This window comes from Oncorhynchus mykiss, chromosome Y, assembly GCF_013265735.2.
Source record: "Oncorhynchus mykiss isolate Arlee chromosome Y, USDA_OmykA_1.1, whole genome shotgun sequence".
NCBI classification, from domain to species: Eukaryota; Metazoa; Chordata; class Actinopteri; order Salmoniformes; family Salmonidae; genus Oncorhynchus; species Oncorhynchus mykiss.
The window spans coordinates 34943832-34963283 of NC_048593.1; the positions used below are offsets into that span (position 1 = coordinate 34943832).

Sequence of the window (19452 nt, forward strand, 5' to 3'; positions counted from 1 at the left end):
TTAATTGCAGTGTGCATTGTCACATGTCTTACTGACGGACACCTGTCTGCCCTTCAGGCTTCATCTGGGCTGAGATAAAGGAGATGTGGGACGGCGGCTTCACTGAGTACGTCCATGACTGGTGGAACCTGATGGACTTTGCCATGAACTCTCTCTACTTGGCCACTATCTCACTAAAACTAGTTGCTTACTTCAAGGTACGTGTCTTTTTTTCAAGATGAGTTGATGCTATTGTGAGGGTTAAGAAATTCCTGTCTATTTATTCTTGCCAACGTACACATTCCAACATAACCGTGGCCTTCTGACATGTAGCTAACAGTACTCTCTCTGCCTCTCTCTTGTCTCCACAACAGAACAGCTTCTCTCTCTCTCTCTCTCTCTCTCTTTCTCTCTCTCTTTCTCTCTCTCTTTCTCTCTCTCTCTCTCTCTCTCTCTCTCTCTCTCTCTTTGTCTCTCTCTTTCTCTCTCTCTTTCTCTCTTTCTCTCTCTCTCTCCTTGTCTCTCTCTCCCTCTCTCTCTTTGTCTCTCTCTCTCTCTTTGTCTCTCTCTTTGTCTCTCTCCTTCTCTCTCTCCTTCTCTCTCTCTCTCTCTCTCTCTCTCTCTCTCTCTCTCTCTCTCTCTCTCTCTCTCTCTCTCTCTCTCTCTCTCTCTCTCTCTCTCTCTCTCTCTCTCTCTCTCTCTCTCTCTCTCTCTCTCTCTCTCTCTCTCTCTCTCTCTCTCTCTCTCTCTCTCTCTCTCTCTCTCTCTCTCTCTCTCTCTCTCTCTCTCTCTCTCTCTCTCTCTCTCTCTCTCGTCTCCAGAACAGTACAGCAGCTCTCTCTCTCTCTCTCTTGTCTCCACAACAGTACAACAGCTCTCTCTCTCTCTCTCTCTCTCTCTCTCTCTCTCTCTCTCTCTCTCTCTCTCTCTCTCTCTCTCGTCTCCAGAACAGTACAGCAGCTCTCTCTCTCTCTCTCTCTCTTGTCTCCACAACAGTACAACAGCTCTCTCTCGTCTCCACAACAGAACAGCAGCTCTCTCTCCCCCCCCCCCCCCCCCCCCCCCCCCCTCTCTCTCTCTCTCGTCTCCACAATAGTACAACATCTCTCTCTCTCTCTCTCTCTCTCTTGTCTCCACAACAGTACAACAGTTCTCTCTCTCTTGTCTCCATAACAGTACAACAGCTCTCTCTCTCTCTCTCTCTTGTCTCCACAACAGTACAACAGCTCTCTCTCTCTTGTCTCCACAACAGTACAGCAGCTCTCTCTCTCTCTTGTCTCCACAACAGTACAGCAGCTCTCTCTCTCTCTCTCTTGTCTCCACAACAGTACATCAGCTCTCTCTCTCTCTTGTCTCCACAATAGTACAACAGCTCTCTCTCTCTCTCTCTCGTCTCCGCAAAAGTACAACAGCTCTCTCTCTCTCTCTCTCTCTCTCTCTCTCTCTCTCTCATCTCCACAACAGTATAACAGCTCTCTCTCTCTCTCTCTTGTCTCCATAACAGTAACACAACTCTCTCTCTCTCTCTCGTCTCCACAACAGTACAACAGCTCTCTCTCTCTCTCATCTCCACAACAGTACAACAGCTCTCTCTCTCTTGTCTCCACAACTGTACCGCAGCTCTCTCTCTCTCTCGTCCCCACAACAGTACAACAGTCCTCTCTCTCTCTCTCTTGTCTCCAGAACAGTACAGCAGCTCTCTCTCTCTCTCTCTCTCTCTCTCTCACTCTCTTGTCTCCATAACAGTACAACAGCTCTCTCTCTCTTGTCCCCACAACAGTACAACAGCTCTCTATCTCTCTCTCTCTCGTCTCCACAACAGTACAACAGCTCTCGGCCGCGGGAGGAGTGGGAGATGTGGCACCCAACGCTGATAGCCGAGGCCCTGTTTGCTATCGCCAACATCTTCAGCTCCCTGCGCCTCATCTCCCTGTTCACAGCCAACTCCCACCTGGGACCTCTGCAGATCTCCCTGGGACGCATGTTGCTGGACATCCTCAAGTTCCTCTTCATCTACTGCCTGGTGCTGCTGGCCTTCGCCAACGGGCTCAACCAGCTGTACTTCTACTACGAGACCAAGGCCTCGGACGAGCCCAACAACTGCAAGGGGATCCGCTGTGAGAAGCAGAACAACGCCTTCTCTACGTGAGTCATCTCATCTGAGACCCTTTGTCCTGGGGAAATGAGAACGGAGAAAGGCAGATACTGTGTAATGACAAAAGGAGGGGTTTGGATAAACAGAAAGAAGGGTGTATAGAGAGATGGATGGGACCAGTACATTCTGAGACAAGGAAGGGAGGGAAGAAGTAGAAGGCAGGGTAAAGTAAGGAGGGTAGAGGGAGGAGGGTTGAGAGAGGAAATTGAGAGAGGAGGAGGAGAATACGAAGAGATGTAAATAGACAGAAGTGTTTGGGAAGAGGAGCAGGAGGAGGGTGGCAGGTACAAAACAGGGTATTATACTCCAATACCTATTACAATAGAAAAGCCCTTTTCATTTGTCCCGATGTTTCACAGAGAAACTAACAGTATACACATAATCCTCTCCCTCTCCCGTAATGAATCAAATATACTGCAGTGTACTAAATCTCATTTTCTTCCTGCAGCCCCTGAGTCATTCTGGAGAATGAGCCGTTTGTGTCTCTCGCCTCCATCTGTTTTGGGAGGTTTTAGAGGTTCATTGAGTTACTGTAATGCAAAATATCAGTTTAGGATTCAAAGGCTTCTGCTGTCTGGCTTTCTAATCCTTGCTCTTGGTTGGCAACGCTGCATTTGCAGCTTACAGGACTATGGTAATCGTTTCTGGCTCATCAAAGTCCAAATAAAGGGTTTTGTAGAAAAACACAAAACTCAAAGAAAGTCTGTCTCTGTATGGTGTTCTTCCCCAGGCTGTTTGAGACGCTGCAGTCCCTGTTCTGGTCCATATTCGGCCTGCTCAACCTGTACGTGACCAACGTGAAGGCACGCCATGAGTTTACAGAGTTTGTGGGAGCCACCATGTTCGGTACCTACAACGTTATCTCCCTGGTGGTGCTGCTCAACATGCTCATCGCCATGATGAATAATTCCTATCAGCTCATCGCTGTGAGTCAGAGAGACACATACACACACACACACACACACACACACACACACACACACACAGATGTCTGCTAGCTCCTTTATTATGGGAACTCACATCCCACTGGTTACACTCTGGTTGAATCATTATGGGAACTCACATCCCACAGGTTACACTCTGGTTGAATCATTATGGGAACTCACATCCCACTGGTTACACTCTGGTTGAATCATTATGGGAACTCACATCCCACTGGTTACACTCTGGTTGAATCATTATGGGAACTCACATCCCACTGGTTACACTCTGGTTGAATCATTATGGGAACTCACATCCTACTGGTTACACTCTGGTTGAATCATTATGGGAACTCACATCCCACTGGTTACACTCTGGTTGAATCATTATGGGAACTCACATCCCACTGGTTACACTCTGGTTGAATCAGCGTTGTTTACACGGCATCTTAATGAAATTATGTTGAACCAATGTGGAATAGACATTGAATTGACGTCCTCGCCCAGTGGGGTGGCCATCTTTTTTTTGTGGAGTTCTTGCTGGTGCTTATGGGTAAAGACTTTGGTATGCAAAAAAACCCCAATAATGATCAGTGCTTCTGCTGCATGCTGAGCGTGTCTTGCAGTTGATCTCCAAGAAGTTATGCAAAGCGTCTCTCACTCTCTGCAGGAATAAGTACCAGATGAGTAATTGTCATAAAATATATTGTAGATCATGAAGGTTTTATTGAAGGTGAGTTTTCACCTCAGAGAGTCTGTATTTTTCTGGTGCTGCATCACACAGAGACATTTCCTCCATGTAACCTTTCTGCCAGAGCTTTATGTAAGATGAGGATAGAGGCCTTCCGCCCATGTATCACCCCCCTTGGGAGCTGTGGGAAAAAACCTAAGTACACCACGCACGCACGCACGCACGCACGCACGCACGCACGCACGCACGCACGCACGCACGCACGCACACACCACACACACCACACACACACACACACACACACACACACACCGCACGCACGCACGCACGCATGCACGCGCGCACACACACACACCACGCACGCACGCACGCACGCACGCACGCACGCACACACCACACACACACACACACACACACACACCGCACGCACGCACGCACGCACGCGCGCACACACACACACACCACGCACGCACGCACACACCACACCACACACACGCACACACACACACACACCACGCACACCGCACGCACGCACGCACGCGCACACACACACACACACCACGCACGCACGCACGCACACACACACACAAACACAGACACTTTGATCAACCAACCAAACCCTCACCCCTCCACTCAGACAACAGCTCATTGCCTGAGGCACATCTATGGAAGGGGAGACAGGATGTAAGTACAGGATGAGGAAACAAGTATTTTAGCCCTGCTGTTAAGTGGGTAGTCATCACTCTGTGATAATAACGGTGACTGAATAGGATTTAAGAGTTTCAATTCTACTAGTGAATCCTCAGCCTCCTTTAATATCTAAATGCCCTTGTACAGGACCATGCGGACATTGAATGGAAGTTTGCCCGTACCAAGCTGTGGATGAGTTATTTCGACGAGGGAGGAACTCTCCCTCCGCCCTTCAACATCGTCCCCAGCCCCAAGTCAGTGTGGTACCTGTGTGTGTGGACGTACAACCGCCTGTGTGGAGGGGACCAGCCCAGCCCTGACGACCTGAGGAAACACGAGAACTTAAAGGAGTTCACGGTAGAACATGTACAAACCTGTCAACATAGTAGACACGTTCACCACATTTCACCAGGCAGTCTCCTTTGGCTGTGTCATGTCAGAGAAGGATGTTCATGTTCACTCTCTTTCATGTGATCGGTTTAGTACTCATCAATGTCCTGTTCTTCTATTTCCATATAACATCCAAACAGGATCCTTGCCTGTAAATGTCATGGAGAGCTTTAGAATAGCGTTGGGGCTGGCAGTGTTTGGCCCAGCTGGGATGTTACTGACTAAGGGCTGTATATCCTGGTTGTCCAGCTTCCAGCTGAAGTGAGCAGGCACATGTTGCCAAGCAACCCTGCCTCATGCTCCCAATTCCCTGGACGTTTCCCATTCAGCTGAACTTCTCTCCTCTGCTAGCAGCAATTGCCTGTTCTACTGTTCTCATAGTCTACTGTTCTACTGCTCTACTCCACAATCCTGCTAAAACACAGGCACATTGCCTTCAACCAATCAAACACAACAGACACAAACTCAGCCACGCTCAAGGTCCTTAATGATATCATAACCGCCATCGATAAGAGACATTACTGTGCAGCTGTATTCATCGACCTGGCCAAGGCTTTCGACTCTGTCAATCACCACATTCTTATTGGCAGACTCAACAGCCTTGGTTTCTCAAATGATTGCCTCGCCTGGTTCAACAGCTACTTCTCTGATAGAGCTCAGTGTGTCAAATTGGAGGGCCTGTTGTCCGGACCTCTGGCAGTCTCTATGGGGGTGCCACAGGGTTCAATTCTCGGGCCGACTCTCTTCCCTGTAAACATCAATGATGTCGCTCTTGCTGCTGGTGATTCTCTGATCCACCTCTATGCAGACGACACCATTCTGTATACTTCTGGCCCTTCTTTGGACACTGTGTTAACTAACCTCCAGACGAGCTTCAATGCCATACAACTCTCCTTCCGTGGCCTCCAACTGCTCTTAAACACAAATAAAACTAAATGCATGCTATTCAACCGATCATTGCCCACACCTGCCCCCCCATCCAGCATCACTACTCTGGGCGGCTCTGACTTAGAATACGTGGATAACTACAAATACCTAGGTTTCTGGATAGACTGTAAACTCTCCTTCCAGACTCACATTAATAAGCATCTCCAATCCAAAATTAAATCTATAATCGGCTTCCTATTTCGCAACAAAGCTTCCTTCACTCATGCTGCCAAACATACCCTCGTAAAACTGACCATCCTACGTGATGTCATCTATAAAATAGCCTCCAACACACACTACTCACCACTAGGTAAAGCTCCGCCTTATCTCAGCTCACTGGTCACCATAGCAGCACCCACTCGTAGCACGCGCTCCAGCAGGTATATCTCACTGGTCACCCCCAAAGCTAATTCCTCCTTTGGTCGGCTTTCCTTCCAGTTCTCTGCTGCCACTGACTGGAACGAACTGCAAAAATCACTGAAGCTGGAGATTCCCATCTCCCTCACTAGCTTTAAGAACCAGCTGTCAGGGCAGCTCACACATCACTGCACCTGTTCATAGCCCATCTGTATACAGCCCATCTATCTACCTCATTCCCATACTGTATTTATTTATTTTGCTCTTTTTGCACCACAGTATCTCTACTTGCACATCCATCTTTTGCACATCTACCATTCCAGTGTTTAATTGCCATATTGTAATTACTTTGCCACCATGGCCTATTTATTGCCTTAACTCTCTTATTTGACCTCATTTGCACTCACTGTATATAGACTTTGTTTTCTTTTTTTCTACTGTATTATTGACTATGCTTTTTTCATTCCATGTGTGACTCTGTGTTGTTGTATGTGTCGGAACTGCTATGCTTTATCTTGGCCAGGTTGCAGTTGCAAATGACAACTTGTTCTCAACTAGCCTACCTGGTTAAATAAAGGTGAAAAAGTTAATAAAAAAAAGACACATGTATAGGGATATAAGATAATAAGGCATATGCACCCTTTAGATCAGCAGTATGGTTGAAGAGGAGAAAATATAGCGGAAGAAAAGACAGAAATGATCCTTGTATGGGTGCATCTAACAGGACAGAGGAGGACAAGCCATGAAATACATGTAAAACTGTGGTGGTCATTTAATTCATTTACTGCTAATGGCTCATGTCTTTTTCATTGCTCTAAAATATATACATTGTGCAATTTGAGCCCACTCCATATTAATGCAATCCTTTCCTACTGCTGATTATGAAGGCAATGCACAGAGCATTTGGAAAGTATTCATACCCTTGGACTTTTTCCACATTTTGTTACGTTACAGGCTTATTCTAAAATGGATGAAATTAGTTTTTAGTTTTAGTTCAGGTGCGTTCTGTTTCCATTGATCAACCTTGAGATGTTTCTACAACTTGATTGGAGTCCACCTGTGGTAAATTCAATTGATTGGACATGATTTAGAAAGGCACACACCTGTCTATATAAGGTCCCACAGTTGACAGTGCATGTCAGAGCAAAAACCAAGCCATGAGGTCGAAGAGCTTTGAGACAGGATTGTGTCGAGGCACAGATCTGGGGAAGGGTATCAAAAAAATGTCTGCAGCATTGAAGTTCCCCAAGAACACAGTGGCCTCCATCATTCTTAAATAGAAGAAGTTTGGAACCACCAAGACTCTTCCTAGAGCTGGCCCGCCCGGCCAAACTGAGCAATCGGGGGAGAAGGGCCTTGGTCAGGGAGGTGACCAAGAACCCAATGGTCACTCTGACAGAGCTCCAGAGTTCCTCTGCGGTGATGGGAGAACCTTCCAGAAGGACAACCATGTCTGTAGCACTCCACCAATCAGGCCTTTATGGAAGCCACTCCTCAGTATAAGGCACATGTATCAAGGCACAAGGCGAGACCCACATGCAGACCCAGAAGGGAGATGGTTGGAGTCTTACAATGTTTAACAATCCAAAGGGGTTGGCAAGAGAATGGTCGTGGACAGGCAAAAGGTCAAAACCAGATCAGAGTCCAGGAGGTACAGAGTGGCAGACAGGCTCCTGGTCAAGGCAGGCAGAATAGTCAGGCAGGCAGGTAGAGAGTCCAGAAACAGGCAAGGGTGGAAACCGGTAGGACTAGAAAAAGGAGAATAGCCAAAGGAGTATTGGAAAAACACACGGGTTGACTTGACTAACCAAACAAGACGAACTGGCACAGAGAGACAGGAAACACAGGGTTAAATACACTGGCACAGAGAGACAGGAAACACAGGGTTAAATACACTGGCACAGAGAGACAGGAAACACAGGGGTAAATACACTGGCACAGAGAGACAGGAAACACAGGGTTAAATACACTGGGGAAAATAAGCGACACTTGGAGGGGGTGGAGACAATCACAAGGACAGGTGAAACAGATCAGGGCGTGACAACATGACAGCACGCTTGTAGTTTGCCAAAAGGCACCTAAAAGACTCTCAGACCATGAGGAACAAGATTCTCTGGTCTGATGAGACCAAGATTGAACTCTTTGGCCTGAATGCCAAGTGTCACGTCTGGAGGAAACCTGGCACCCTCCCTACAGTGAAGCATGGTGGTGGCCGCATCATGCTGTTGGGATTTTTTTCAGCGGCAGGGACTGGGAGACTAGTCAGGATCGAGGGAAAGATGAACGGCGCAAAGTACAGAGAGATCCTTGACGAAACCTGCTCCAGAGTGGTCAGGACCTCAGACTGGGGCAAAGGATCACCTTCCAACAGGACAACATCCCTAAGCACACAGCCAAGACAACGCAGGAGTGGCTTTGAGACAAGTCTCTGAATGTCCTTGAGTGGCCCTGCCAGAGCCCGGACTTGAATCCGATCGAACATCTCTGGAGAGACCTGAAAATAGCTGTGCAGCGACGCTCCCCATCCAACCTGACAGAGCTTGAGAGGATCTGCAGAGAAGAATGGGAGAAACCCCCCAAATACAAATGTGCCAAGCTTGTAGCGTCATACCAAAGAGGACTCAAAGCTGTAATCACTGTCAAATGTGCTTCAACAAAGTAAAGGGTCTGAATACTTATGTAAATGTGATATTTGTTTTTTATTTTAAATACATTTGCAGTAATGTCTAAAAACCTGTTTTTGCTTCGTCGTTATGGGTTATTGTGTGTCGATTGATGAGGGAAAACACTAATAATCCATTTTAGAATAAGCCTGTAATGTAACAAAATGTGGAAAAAGTCAAGGGGTCTGAATACTTTCCTAATGCTCTGTATGTATAGAAATTCCTTAGGTCTTTAAGCACGGTTCAGAACATGTTTATTTAAGTCACTCTCCCAGTACAACTGTAACATGCAGAGAGACCTGTACAGTGATACTGATATATCTGTGCTGTTGATAGAAATTCTGCATAACAACAAGTCATCAAGTCATTCGATTCTTCTGCTTTTCATGTGGTTCTAGGAGCGTCATGCTGACAACCTGATTCAGAACCAGCACTATCAGGTAACCGTCTGCTATCATAACAACCACGGACAAGAGCTTTTACACCTGCATTGCTTGCTGTTTGGGGTTTTAGGCTGGGTTTCTGTACAGCACTTTGAGATATCAGCTGATGTAAGAAGGGCTATATAAATACATTTGATTTGATTTGTTTACACATCTCTCACAAACACCTCTTATTGAGCCAGATCCCTGACATTAATATACTGTACCAAACATTTGTGCTGCACATGTTTATTAGAATATGTTACACTGTTGACCATGTAGCAGAGTGGGAGACATTATATATTACACTGTTGACCGTGCAGCAGGGTAGGACAGAATATATTATCCCCCCTGCACTTATCAGTCTGTCCTCGCCTCAGTAATTGCAATTAGCCCCACCTTTGGCGTCCCTCCTCTCCTTCCCTTCCCCCAGCCGGGGCCTTGTGCTGCTGGGGCTCCCCCACTGACTTCTAATACCAAGCAGACTAAACCAGACTTAAATGCTTTGACTGGAGGCTGCGCTGTCCAATGAACCTACTTCATCAAGGAATACAGCTGCCGCTCCAAATGAATGAGATTGGGCAATAAGGCAGAGCCTATCAGAGAAAGGGGTGCTCTGAGGCAGCCCTTTGTGCATGTGTTGAGTTGAGTGTTATGCGTGTTTCTTACCCTTCCATAGTGTAGATTGTTAGATTAAATATACAAGCACCTCCACAAATATCCTCCTCCACAAAAAAATGTCATGGATTTGTTTATTCGCAAAATAATCCACCTGTAAAATAAAGAGTCCGGCTTGATTGGTAATTTGTCTCCTGAACATGCAAATGAATGCAAAGTTATGCCCGTCCAGATTTTCACCTCAAGCTAATAACAATGTCTGAATATGCCTAAACAGTGTTTCCTTGTTAAACCCAGAATGCAAATGTATGCATGTAAGGAAGGAAGAGCTCCTTTACCCACATCTCAGATCATTTCCTCCTTAGGGAGGTACAAGTCTAGAAAAATAGCTTACAAGATGCTAATTTGTTAAATATGCCCATAACTTCATCATTCATTACATAATGTAGTAGAGTATGTAATGGTCTATTTATTTATATTTAACTAGGCAAGTCAGAACAAATTCTTATTTTCAATGTCGGCCTAGGAACAGTGGGTTAACTGGTCCATGAACAGTGGGTTAACTGGTCTAGGAACAGTGGGTTAACTGGTCTAGGAACAGTGGGTTAACTGGTCTAGGAACAGTGGGTTAACTGGTCTAGGAACAGTGGGTTAACTGGTCTAGGAACAGTGGGTTAACTGGTCTAGGAACAGTGGGTTAACTGGTCTAGGAACAGTGGGTTAACTGGTCTAGGAACAGTGGGTTAACTGGTCTAGGAACAGTGGGTTAACTGGCCTAGGAACAGTGGGTTAACTGGTCTAGGAACAGTGGATTAACTACCTGTTCAGGGGCAGAATGACAGATTTGTACCTTGTCAGCGCTGGGGTTTGAACTTTGAACGGTTACTAGTCCAACGCTCTAACCACTAGGCTACCCTGCCACCCCTATGTGCAGGAGGTGATCAGGAACCTGGTAAAGAGGCATGTAGCAGCCATGATCCGCAGTGCTAAGACAGACGAGGGACTGACTGAGGAGAATTTTAAGGTAGGTTTCTCAGAAGTTTCCTATTTAAACATTCATCCACAAAATGTGCCTTTATACCATAGTCATAGAACAATATCTAACTGTCCCTCATTGTGGATCTCTATATCCTCTCTATCCCCCTCTTAACTGTTCTGTCCATCCTCTCTATCCCCGTCTTAACTGTTCTGTCCATCCTCTCTATCCCCCTCTTAACTGCTCTGTCCATCCTCTTAACTGGTCTGTCCATCCTCTATATCCCCCTCTTAACTGGTCTGTCCATCCTCTCTATCCCCCTCTTAACTGTTCTGTCCATCCTCTCTATCCCCCTCTTAACTGATCTGTCCATCCTCTTAACTGGTCTGTCCATCCTCTCTATCCCCGTCTTAACTGTTCTGTCCATCCTCTTAACTGATCTGTCCATCCTCTTAACTGATCTGTCCATCCTCTTAACTGATCTGTCCATCCTCTTAACTGATCTGTCCATCCTCTTAACTGATCTGTCCATCCTCTTAACTGATCTGTCCATCCTCTTAACTGTTCTGTCCATCCTCTTAACTGATCTGTCCATCCTCTTAACTGATCTGTCCATCCTCTTAACTGATCTGTCCATCCTCTTAACTGATCTGTCCATCCTCTTAACTGTTCTGTCCATCCTCTTAACTGTTCTGTCTATCCTCTTAACTGGTCTGTCCATCCTCTCTATCCCCGTCTTAACTGTTCTGTCCATCCTCTTAACTGATCTGTCCATCCTCTTAACTGATCTGTCCATCCTCTTAACTGATCTGTCCATCCTCTTAACTGATCTGTCCATCCTCTTAACTGATCTGTCCATCCTCTTAACTGATCTGTCCATCCTCTTAACTGTTCTGTCCATCCTCTTAACTGATCTGTCCATCCTCTTAACTGATCTGTCCATCCTCTTAACTGATCTGTCCATCCTCTTAACTGATCTGTCCATCCTCTTAACTGTTCTGTCCATCCTCTTAACTGTTCTGTCTATCCTCTTAACTGTTCTGTCCATCCTCTTAACTGATCTGTCCATCCTCTTAACTGATCTGTCCATCCTCTTAACTGTTCTGTCCATCCTCTCTATCCCCGTCTTAACTGTTCTGTCCATCCTCTTAACTGATCTGTCCATCCTCTCTATCCCCGTCTTAACTGATCTGTCCATCCTCTTAACTGTTCTGTCCATCCTCTTAACTGATCTGTCCATCCTCTCTATCCCCGTCTTAACTGTTCTGTCCATCCTCTCTATCCCCCTCTTAACTGGTCTGTCCATCCTCTATATCCCCTCTTAACTGTTCTGTCCATCCTCTCTATCCCCCTCTTAACTGATCTGTCCATCCTCTTAACTGATCTGTCCATCCTCTTAACTGTTCTGTCCATCCTCTTAACTGTTCTGTCCATCCTCTCTATCCCCCTCTTAACTGTTCTGTCCATCCTCTCTATCCCCCTCTTAACTGATCTGTCCATCCTCTTAACTGATCTGTCCATCCTCTTAACTGATCTGTCCATCCTCTTAACTGTTCTGTCCATCCTCTTAACTGTTCTGTCCATCCTCTCTATCCCCGTCTTAACTGTTCTGTCCATCCTCTCTATCCCCCTCTTAACTGTTCTGTCCATCCTCTCTCTATCCCCCTCTTAACTGATCTGTCCATCCTCTTAACTGATATGTCCATCCTCTTAACTGATCTGTCCATCCTCTTAACTGTTCTGTCCATCCTCTTAACTGATCTGTCCATCCTCTCTATCCCCGTCGTAACTGTTCTGTCCATCCTCTTAACTGATCTGTCCATCCTCTTAACTGATCTGTCCATCCTCTTAACTGATCTGTCCATCCTCTTAACTGTTCTGTCCATCCTCTTAACTGATCTGTCCATCCTCTTAACTGATCTGTCCATCCTCTTAACTGTTCTGTCCATCCTCTAAACTGTTCTGTCTATCCTCTTAACTGTTCTGTCCATCCTCTTAACTGATCTGTCCATCCTCTTAACTGATCTGTCCATCCTCTTAACTGTTCTGTCCATCCTCTCTATCCCCGTCTTAACTGTTCTGTCCATCCTCTTAACTGATCTGTCCATCCTCTCTATCCCCGTCTTAACTGATCTGTCCATCCTCTTAACTGTTCTGTCCATCCTCTTAACTGATCTGTCCATCCTCTCTATCCCCGTCTTAACTGTTCTGTCCATCCTCTTAACTGATCTGTCCATCCTCTTAACTGTTCTGTCCATCCTCTTAACTGATCTGTCCATCCTCTTAACTGATCTGTCCATCCTCTTAACTGTTCTGTCCATCCTCTTAACTGTTCTGTCTATCCTCTTAACTGTTCTGTCCATCCTCTTAACTGATCTGTCCATCCTCTTAACTGATCTGTCCATCCTCTTAACTGTTCTGTCCATCCTCTCTATCCCCGTCTTAACTGTTCTGTCCATCCTCTTAACTGATCTGTCCATCCTCTCTATCCCCGTCTTAACTGATCTGTCCATCCTCTTAACTGTTCTGTCCATCCTCTTAACTGATCTGTCCATCCTCTCTATCCCCGTCTTAACTGTTCTGTCCATCCTCTCTATCCCCCTCTTAACTGGTCTGTCCATCCTCTATATCCCCTCTTAACTGTTCTGTCCATCCTCTCTATCCCCCTCTTAACTGATCTGTCCATCCTCTTAACTGATCTGTCCATCCTCTTAACTGTTCTGTCCATCCTCTTAACTGTTCTGTCCATCCTCTCTATCCCCCTCTTAACTGTTCTGTCCATCCTCTCTATCCCCCTCTTAACTGATCTGTCCATCCTCTTAACTGATCTGTCCATCCTCTTAACTGATCTGTCCATCCTCTTAACTGTTCTGTCCATCCTCTTAACTGTTCTGTCCATCCTCTCTATCCCCGTCTTAACTGTTCTGTCCATCCTCTCTATCCCCCTCTTAACTGTTCTGTCCATCCTCTCTCTATCCCCCTCTTAACTGATCTGTCCATCCTCTTAACTGATATGTCCATCCTCTTAACTGATCTGTCCATCCTCTTAACTGTTCTGTCCATCCTCTTAACTGATCTGTCCATCCTCTCTATCCCCGTCGTAACTGTTCTGTCCATCCTCTTAACTGATCTGTCCATCCTCTTAACTGATCTGTCCATCCTCTTAACTGATCTGTCCATCCTCTTAACTGTTCTGTCCATCCTCTTAACTGATCTGTCCATCCTCTTAACTGATCTGTCCATCCTCTTAACTGTTCTGTCCATCCTCTAAACTGTTCTGTCTATCCTCTTAACTGTTCTGTCCATCCTCTTAACTGATCTGTCCATCCTCTTAACTGATCTGTCCATCCTCTTAACTGATCTGTCCATCCTCTTAACTGTTCTGTCCATCCTCTCTATCCCCGTCTTAACTGTTCTGTCCATCCTCTTAACTGATCTGTCCATCCTCTCTATCCCCGTCTTAACTGATCTGTCCATCCTCTTAACTGTTCTGTCCATCCTCTTAACTGATCTGTCCATCCTCTCTATCCCCGTCTTAACTGTTCTGTCCATCCTCTTAACTGATCTGTCCATCCTCTTAACGGTTCTGTCCATCCTCTTAACTGATCTGTCCATCCTCTCTATCCCCGTCTTAACTGTTCTGTCCATCCTCTATATCCCCCTCTTAACTGATCTGTCCATCCTCTTAACTGGTCTGTCCATCCTCTCTATCCCCCTCTTAACTGTTCTGTCCATCCTCTCTATCCCCCTCTTAACTGTTCTGTCCATCCTCTTAACTGATCTGTCCATCCTCTCTCTCCCCCTCTTAACTGTTCTGTCCATCCTCTAAACTGTTCTGTCTATCCTCTTAACTGTTCTGTCCATCCTCTTAACTGATCTGTCCATCCTCTTAACTGATCTGTCCATCCTCTCTATCCCCGTCTTAACTGATCTGTCCATCCTCTTAACTGTTCTGTCCATCCTCTTAACTGATCTGTCCATCCTCTCTATCCCCGTCTTAACTGTTCTGTCCATCCTCTTAACTGATCTGTCCATCCTCTTAACTGTTCTGTCCATCCTCTTAACTGATCTGTCCATCCTCTCTATCCCCGTCTTAACTGTTCTGTCCATCCTCTATATCCCCCTCTTAACTGATCTGTCCATCCTCTTAACTGGTCTGTCCATCCTCTCTATCCCCCTCTTAACTGTTCTGTCCATCCTCTCTATCCCCCTCTTAACTGTTCTGTCCATCCTCTTAACTGATCTGTCCATCCTCTCTCTCCCCCTCTTAACTGTTCTGTCCATCCTCTTAACTGGTCTGTCCATCCTCTCTATCCCCCTCTTAACTGGTCTGTCCATCCTCTCTATCCCCCTCTTAACTGTTCTGTCCATCATCTCTATCCCCCTCTTAAATGGTCTGTCCATCCTCTCTATCCCCCTCTTAACTGATCTGTCCATCCTCTATATCCCCCTCTTAACTGTTGTCCATCCTCTATATCCCCCTCTTAACTGTTCTGTCCATCCTCTACCCCCCTCTTAACTTTTCTGTCCATCCTCTCTATCCCCCTCTTAACTGATCTGTCCATCCTCTTAACTGGTCTGTCCATCCTCTCTATCCCCCTCTTAACTGGTCTGTCCATCCTCTCTATCCCCCTCTTAACTGATCTGTAGGAGCTGAAGCAGGACATCTCCAGTTTCCGCTATGAGGTGTTGGATCTGCTGGGGAACAGGAAGCCCCCGCGGAGAACCTATTCATCCAGCAGTGAGGCCACTCAGCAGGACGAGGCCAACAATGAGGGGGAGGGAGGGGCCGGACAGGGTCAGTCCAGGGACCAAGGGGCCAAGGGGGTGTCCTTCAGCATGTCAACCGCTGAGAGGAAGAGCAAGGACTCTGGATTCAGTGTCTCTGCCCTCTTTAAGTCCATGTCAGGGGTGGAGGGGCCAGTGGACAACAAACCAAAGTGCAACGGGCTGCGGTTCTCCTCCTCCTCCCCTTCATTTGCTGTGTTCAGCCGCACTGGTGGCCAGCTGCAGCGCTTCTCCAAGTCCAAGAGAGACTCCATCAGGCGGCTGGGTCTGCTCTTCTCCCGCATGAACGGACACGTCCCAGAGCACAGGGCCCCTCCTCCCTGCATGCACCAGCCCACCTACAGCATCTCAGATGGCCTACTTCATCAGCCCACAACCTGGCCGGACGTCCATATCGCCCCCGATCCCCAGGTTACATACAGCCAGTTCCACCTGGACCGGCTGGGGGTGAACCTGAAAGAGCTACCCCAGGCCCCTACCCAGGCCCAGGCCCCTACCCAGGCCCAAGCCCCTACCCAGGCCCCACCCCAGCAGGCTAACGGGAGTGACAGCCTGCTCCTACGGCCCCCGAGCCTCTCCCTGCCGCCCCCAGGCCCCTCTCTGCCGACCCCGGGTCACTCCCTACCGCCCACGGGCCTCTCCCTGCCACCCCTGCACTGTGCTTCTGGCATCAGGGCCTCCAGCATCAGGGCCTCCAGCTCCCAGGCTGTCCTCCTGGGCTCTAGTGAGGACATGTATGAGTCCTGGATAGGACCTTGTGATGAGCTGGACTCTTCAGAGTGGTGGGCTGAGCAGGACTCCATCACCACACAGCTTTAGAGTCACCCGCCACCCCCAGAATAATGTAGGACAGCAAACTACAATATGTTCAGGTCACACTGCTGAGGACAGAGAAAAAAAGTGTCTGACACAAGTATTCAAAACCCAGGACTAATTTTCTCAAAGATATCATAGGAAGATTCTAAACATATAATGAAAAAAAAAAATAACGTTATTTCTTGCAATATAACTACGTTTGCATACTGCCACCTACCTGTGATGCTTAGATCTTTGTTTGCGGATTGTAAGTTCACTATCCTCTCTCAACACGTGTTCTCATACAGTTTCGGCCCAGTTAATTCTATTTTACCTATCAAATTATCACTGAGATAAGGGGGTCATGTACACAGGTCAGCTATTACCATTGTCCAAACTTCTACTCTCTTACAAATATGTTTAATCTCTTGTTGCAAGTATTTCTATTGTCTTTTAGCAGACTGTTTTGCCAGGTAGTGTGCCACATACAAATGCCAGATGTCCTCTATACAGTAGTGTGTTCCTTTTGGTACATCATAACCTAAACATGGATGGTTAATATCATGGTGGAATATGTTTATTTCAGGTTCAATATTCTAGTTGTTTTTGGACAATTAACTAAGAATTACTGTCCTCTGTTTTTCCATGAAAGGTCTCTTTTTCTATAGTTTCTTGGAAATAAGCCACTACCCATTTTTGGTTATTGAGACAGGAAATGCATGATATTAGTAGGGGTAGGTTTATTTATCCATAGTTTTAATGTGTTTATTTATAGTCTCATTTACTTTGGACAAGATGGTTATGAATTATAATACTCAAGATCAATTTGGCAGAGGACCCCTACGCAAACAATGTTTCATAGTTGTTGAAAACAAGCTTGTATACAAATACACATTTTTATTTGATAATTAGATTAAGTGTTATCTATTCAAATATATTAAACCATATTTGACTGATTCTTCAGAGAACTAGGATTCCAAGACTGAACTGTCCAAAATGTTGAAATAGCTATACTCTGGGCTATTAGTGACAACTCAATGCATTCGCTAGTTGCAGTATTCAGGACTCACCTTAGATAATGTACCATCCCATCAATTCAAAATGAACAGTTTAGTAATTGCATTTGATCTTTTGACCAATTCGATCAGCTATTTTGCCCATAATTGGGAAAGATCAGAATTTGGCTGCCTGTGTAAACACAGCCAAGCTCAGTGAACAAAACTGCCTGAGTACCAGTGAGCTAGCACTCTCCATGGTGCTGATTATGACAGGAAGGGTAGCAGCAACATCGGTCTTGTGTGCTGTCCAGGGTCCTGGCCCTCAGATACCATCATCGAACCAAATGACTTCTCTAAAGCAGGGCTCTCCAACCCTGTTTATGGTAAATGTTCCCTCCAGTCCTAATCAAGTGCACCTGATTCTAATAAGAAGCTGGTAGATAAGCTTAATCAGGTTAGTTAAAAGATTCTTGAAAGTTGGGGACAATCCTTGTCCGGCAGGGAAACTTTATTTTATAGGTGAATTTGATAAAGGAAAACATTTTTTGTAATTTGTAAAAATATTTTTAGTATTGTTAATTTCCCTGTCAGGCTCTGTGCCAGGAAATGCCGCAGTCCTGTAGGATCAAAATGTCTAACTCCCCACAAAAGTGTTGAAAATTTTGTTTCTTGCAATAGCCCTCTGATTAAGGAATATTTTTCTCAAAACTGTGACTCCTAAAAAACTCAAAATGAATCAGAAATGAGCAGGGTTAGCTATACCATCTCCTGATTACAGGTATTGCTACAAGACAAGGTAACCCATACAAATTAAATGGAAGTATGGAGGTAGTTGCCATTTATAAAAGTGTTATTCAATTCTATGAGCTATAGTGGTAAAGGCTAAATTCAATATTTTATCAAATAGGTTTATGATCCATGGTATGACCATCTTAAAACAATTACATATGTTAGCTTAGTAGAAGCCTCAAAGGATGAGACGAGCCAACTTTCAAAACAAGTCCTTTTTGGCTAGCCACAGCAGTAAACTAGCAAGCTAGGCAGCTGTTCAGCGTTGTAGTACATTCACTAATTTGTTTGTAAACAATTAAGCTAGTTAGCTACCACGTCATGTTCTTGTCAACCAGTCAGAGGAGCTAGCAAGTAACAAGATATGTCAAAAGTCTAAAAAACACTTCAGGGCAAATAAATCAGATTTGACCGTCGCATGCCCAGGAATCAGATTTATGACTTCAAACCACCTATGCTGAAATGTGGCTTGAAATGTCTGATTCCATGTGGCTTTTGACTGTTCAGACTTCAGGAAAAACAGATTAAAATCTGATATGACCCCCCCAAAAATGTGGCTTTAGACAACTCAGTCTATGGTTCAAATATGTTCATTTTAATTAGGTTTTAGAATCATAAAGCAACTTAGGAGAAACTATATTGCTACTGTGTATACCACTTGAATAAAAGTAGAAAATATGCAATTTGTCAAATCTGTAAAACAAACTCCGTCAGAGTGCTAAAAGATCTAATAGAACGTTTGTTTTTAATTGGGGATTTAAATTAATAATTTTCCATATTTTACAAATGTTTTTTTTTTCTTCTATTGATCTTGGAGGCAAAAATATGTCTGTTTTGAGTAGCTGTTGTCAACTCAGTCAGTAACTTCGGTCACTAATGGCTAACCCCCTTAAGATACATTTGTCAATACTTGAATCACTGTTCTGCAACATGCTTAAACTATTAAAATATGTGTTGTGCTACACCTAATACCACTTTCTTGATAAATATTGTTTTAGGTTCTGAATCTAGAAAAACATGCTGAAATGCTAAATTAGCCCTGACACAGTGAGTGCTATAAAAGCAAACACAAAGTTAAGATTAGATATTTGAATAATTTAAAAGGTTTAAATTAAACAATCATGGCCTTAACACTTGTTGGACAATACGTAAAAATGAAATTCCTCTTGTATCCGAGTTTACATCATAGAACTTGCAGCTCAGCAAGCCCAAATATCTTAATGACTGATAAATATGACTATAATCTTTAATAAACTCAGCAAAAAAAGACCCTGTCTTTCAAAGAATTTGTAAA

The 19452-nt window shown here is 45.2% G+C and overlaps 1 protein-coding gene across 1 annotated transcript in view; it reads left to right on the top strand.

Moving 5' to 3' along the window:
- The window catches only part of LOC110510170 (short transient receptor potential channel 5), a 48702-nt gene extending 29575 nt beyond the window's left edge, over window positions 1–19127 (top strand). The window contains exons 6-12 of the mRNA XM_036968037.1: window positions 58–197; window positions 1802–2124; window positions 2865–3060; window positions 4583–4792; window positions 9171–9212; window positions 10747–10836; window positions 15439–19127. Of these exons, the coding sequence (XP_036823932.1) occupies window positions 58–197; window positions 1802–2124; window positions 2865–3060; window positions 4583–4792; window positions 9171–9212; window positions 10747–10836; window positions 15439–16395 (1958 nt within the window). The 3' untranslated portion in view covers window positions 16396–19127. The remainder of the gene's footprint in view (window positions 1–57; window positions 198–1801; window positions 2125–2864; window positions 3061–4582; window positions 4793–9170; window positions 9213–10746; window positions 10837–15438) is intronic.
- Window positions 19128–19452: the final 325 nt, after the last annotated feature.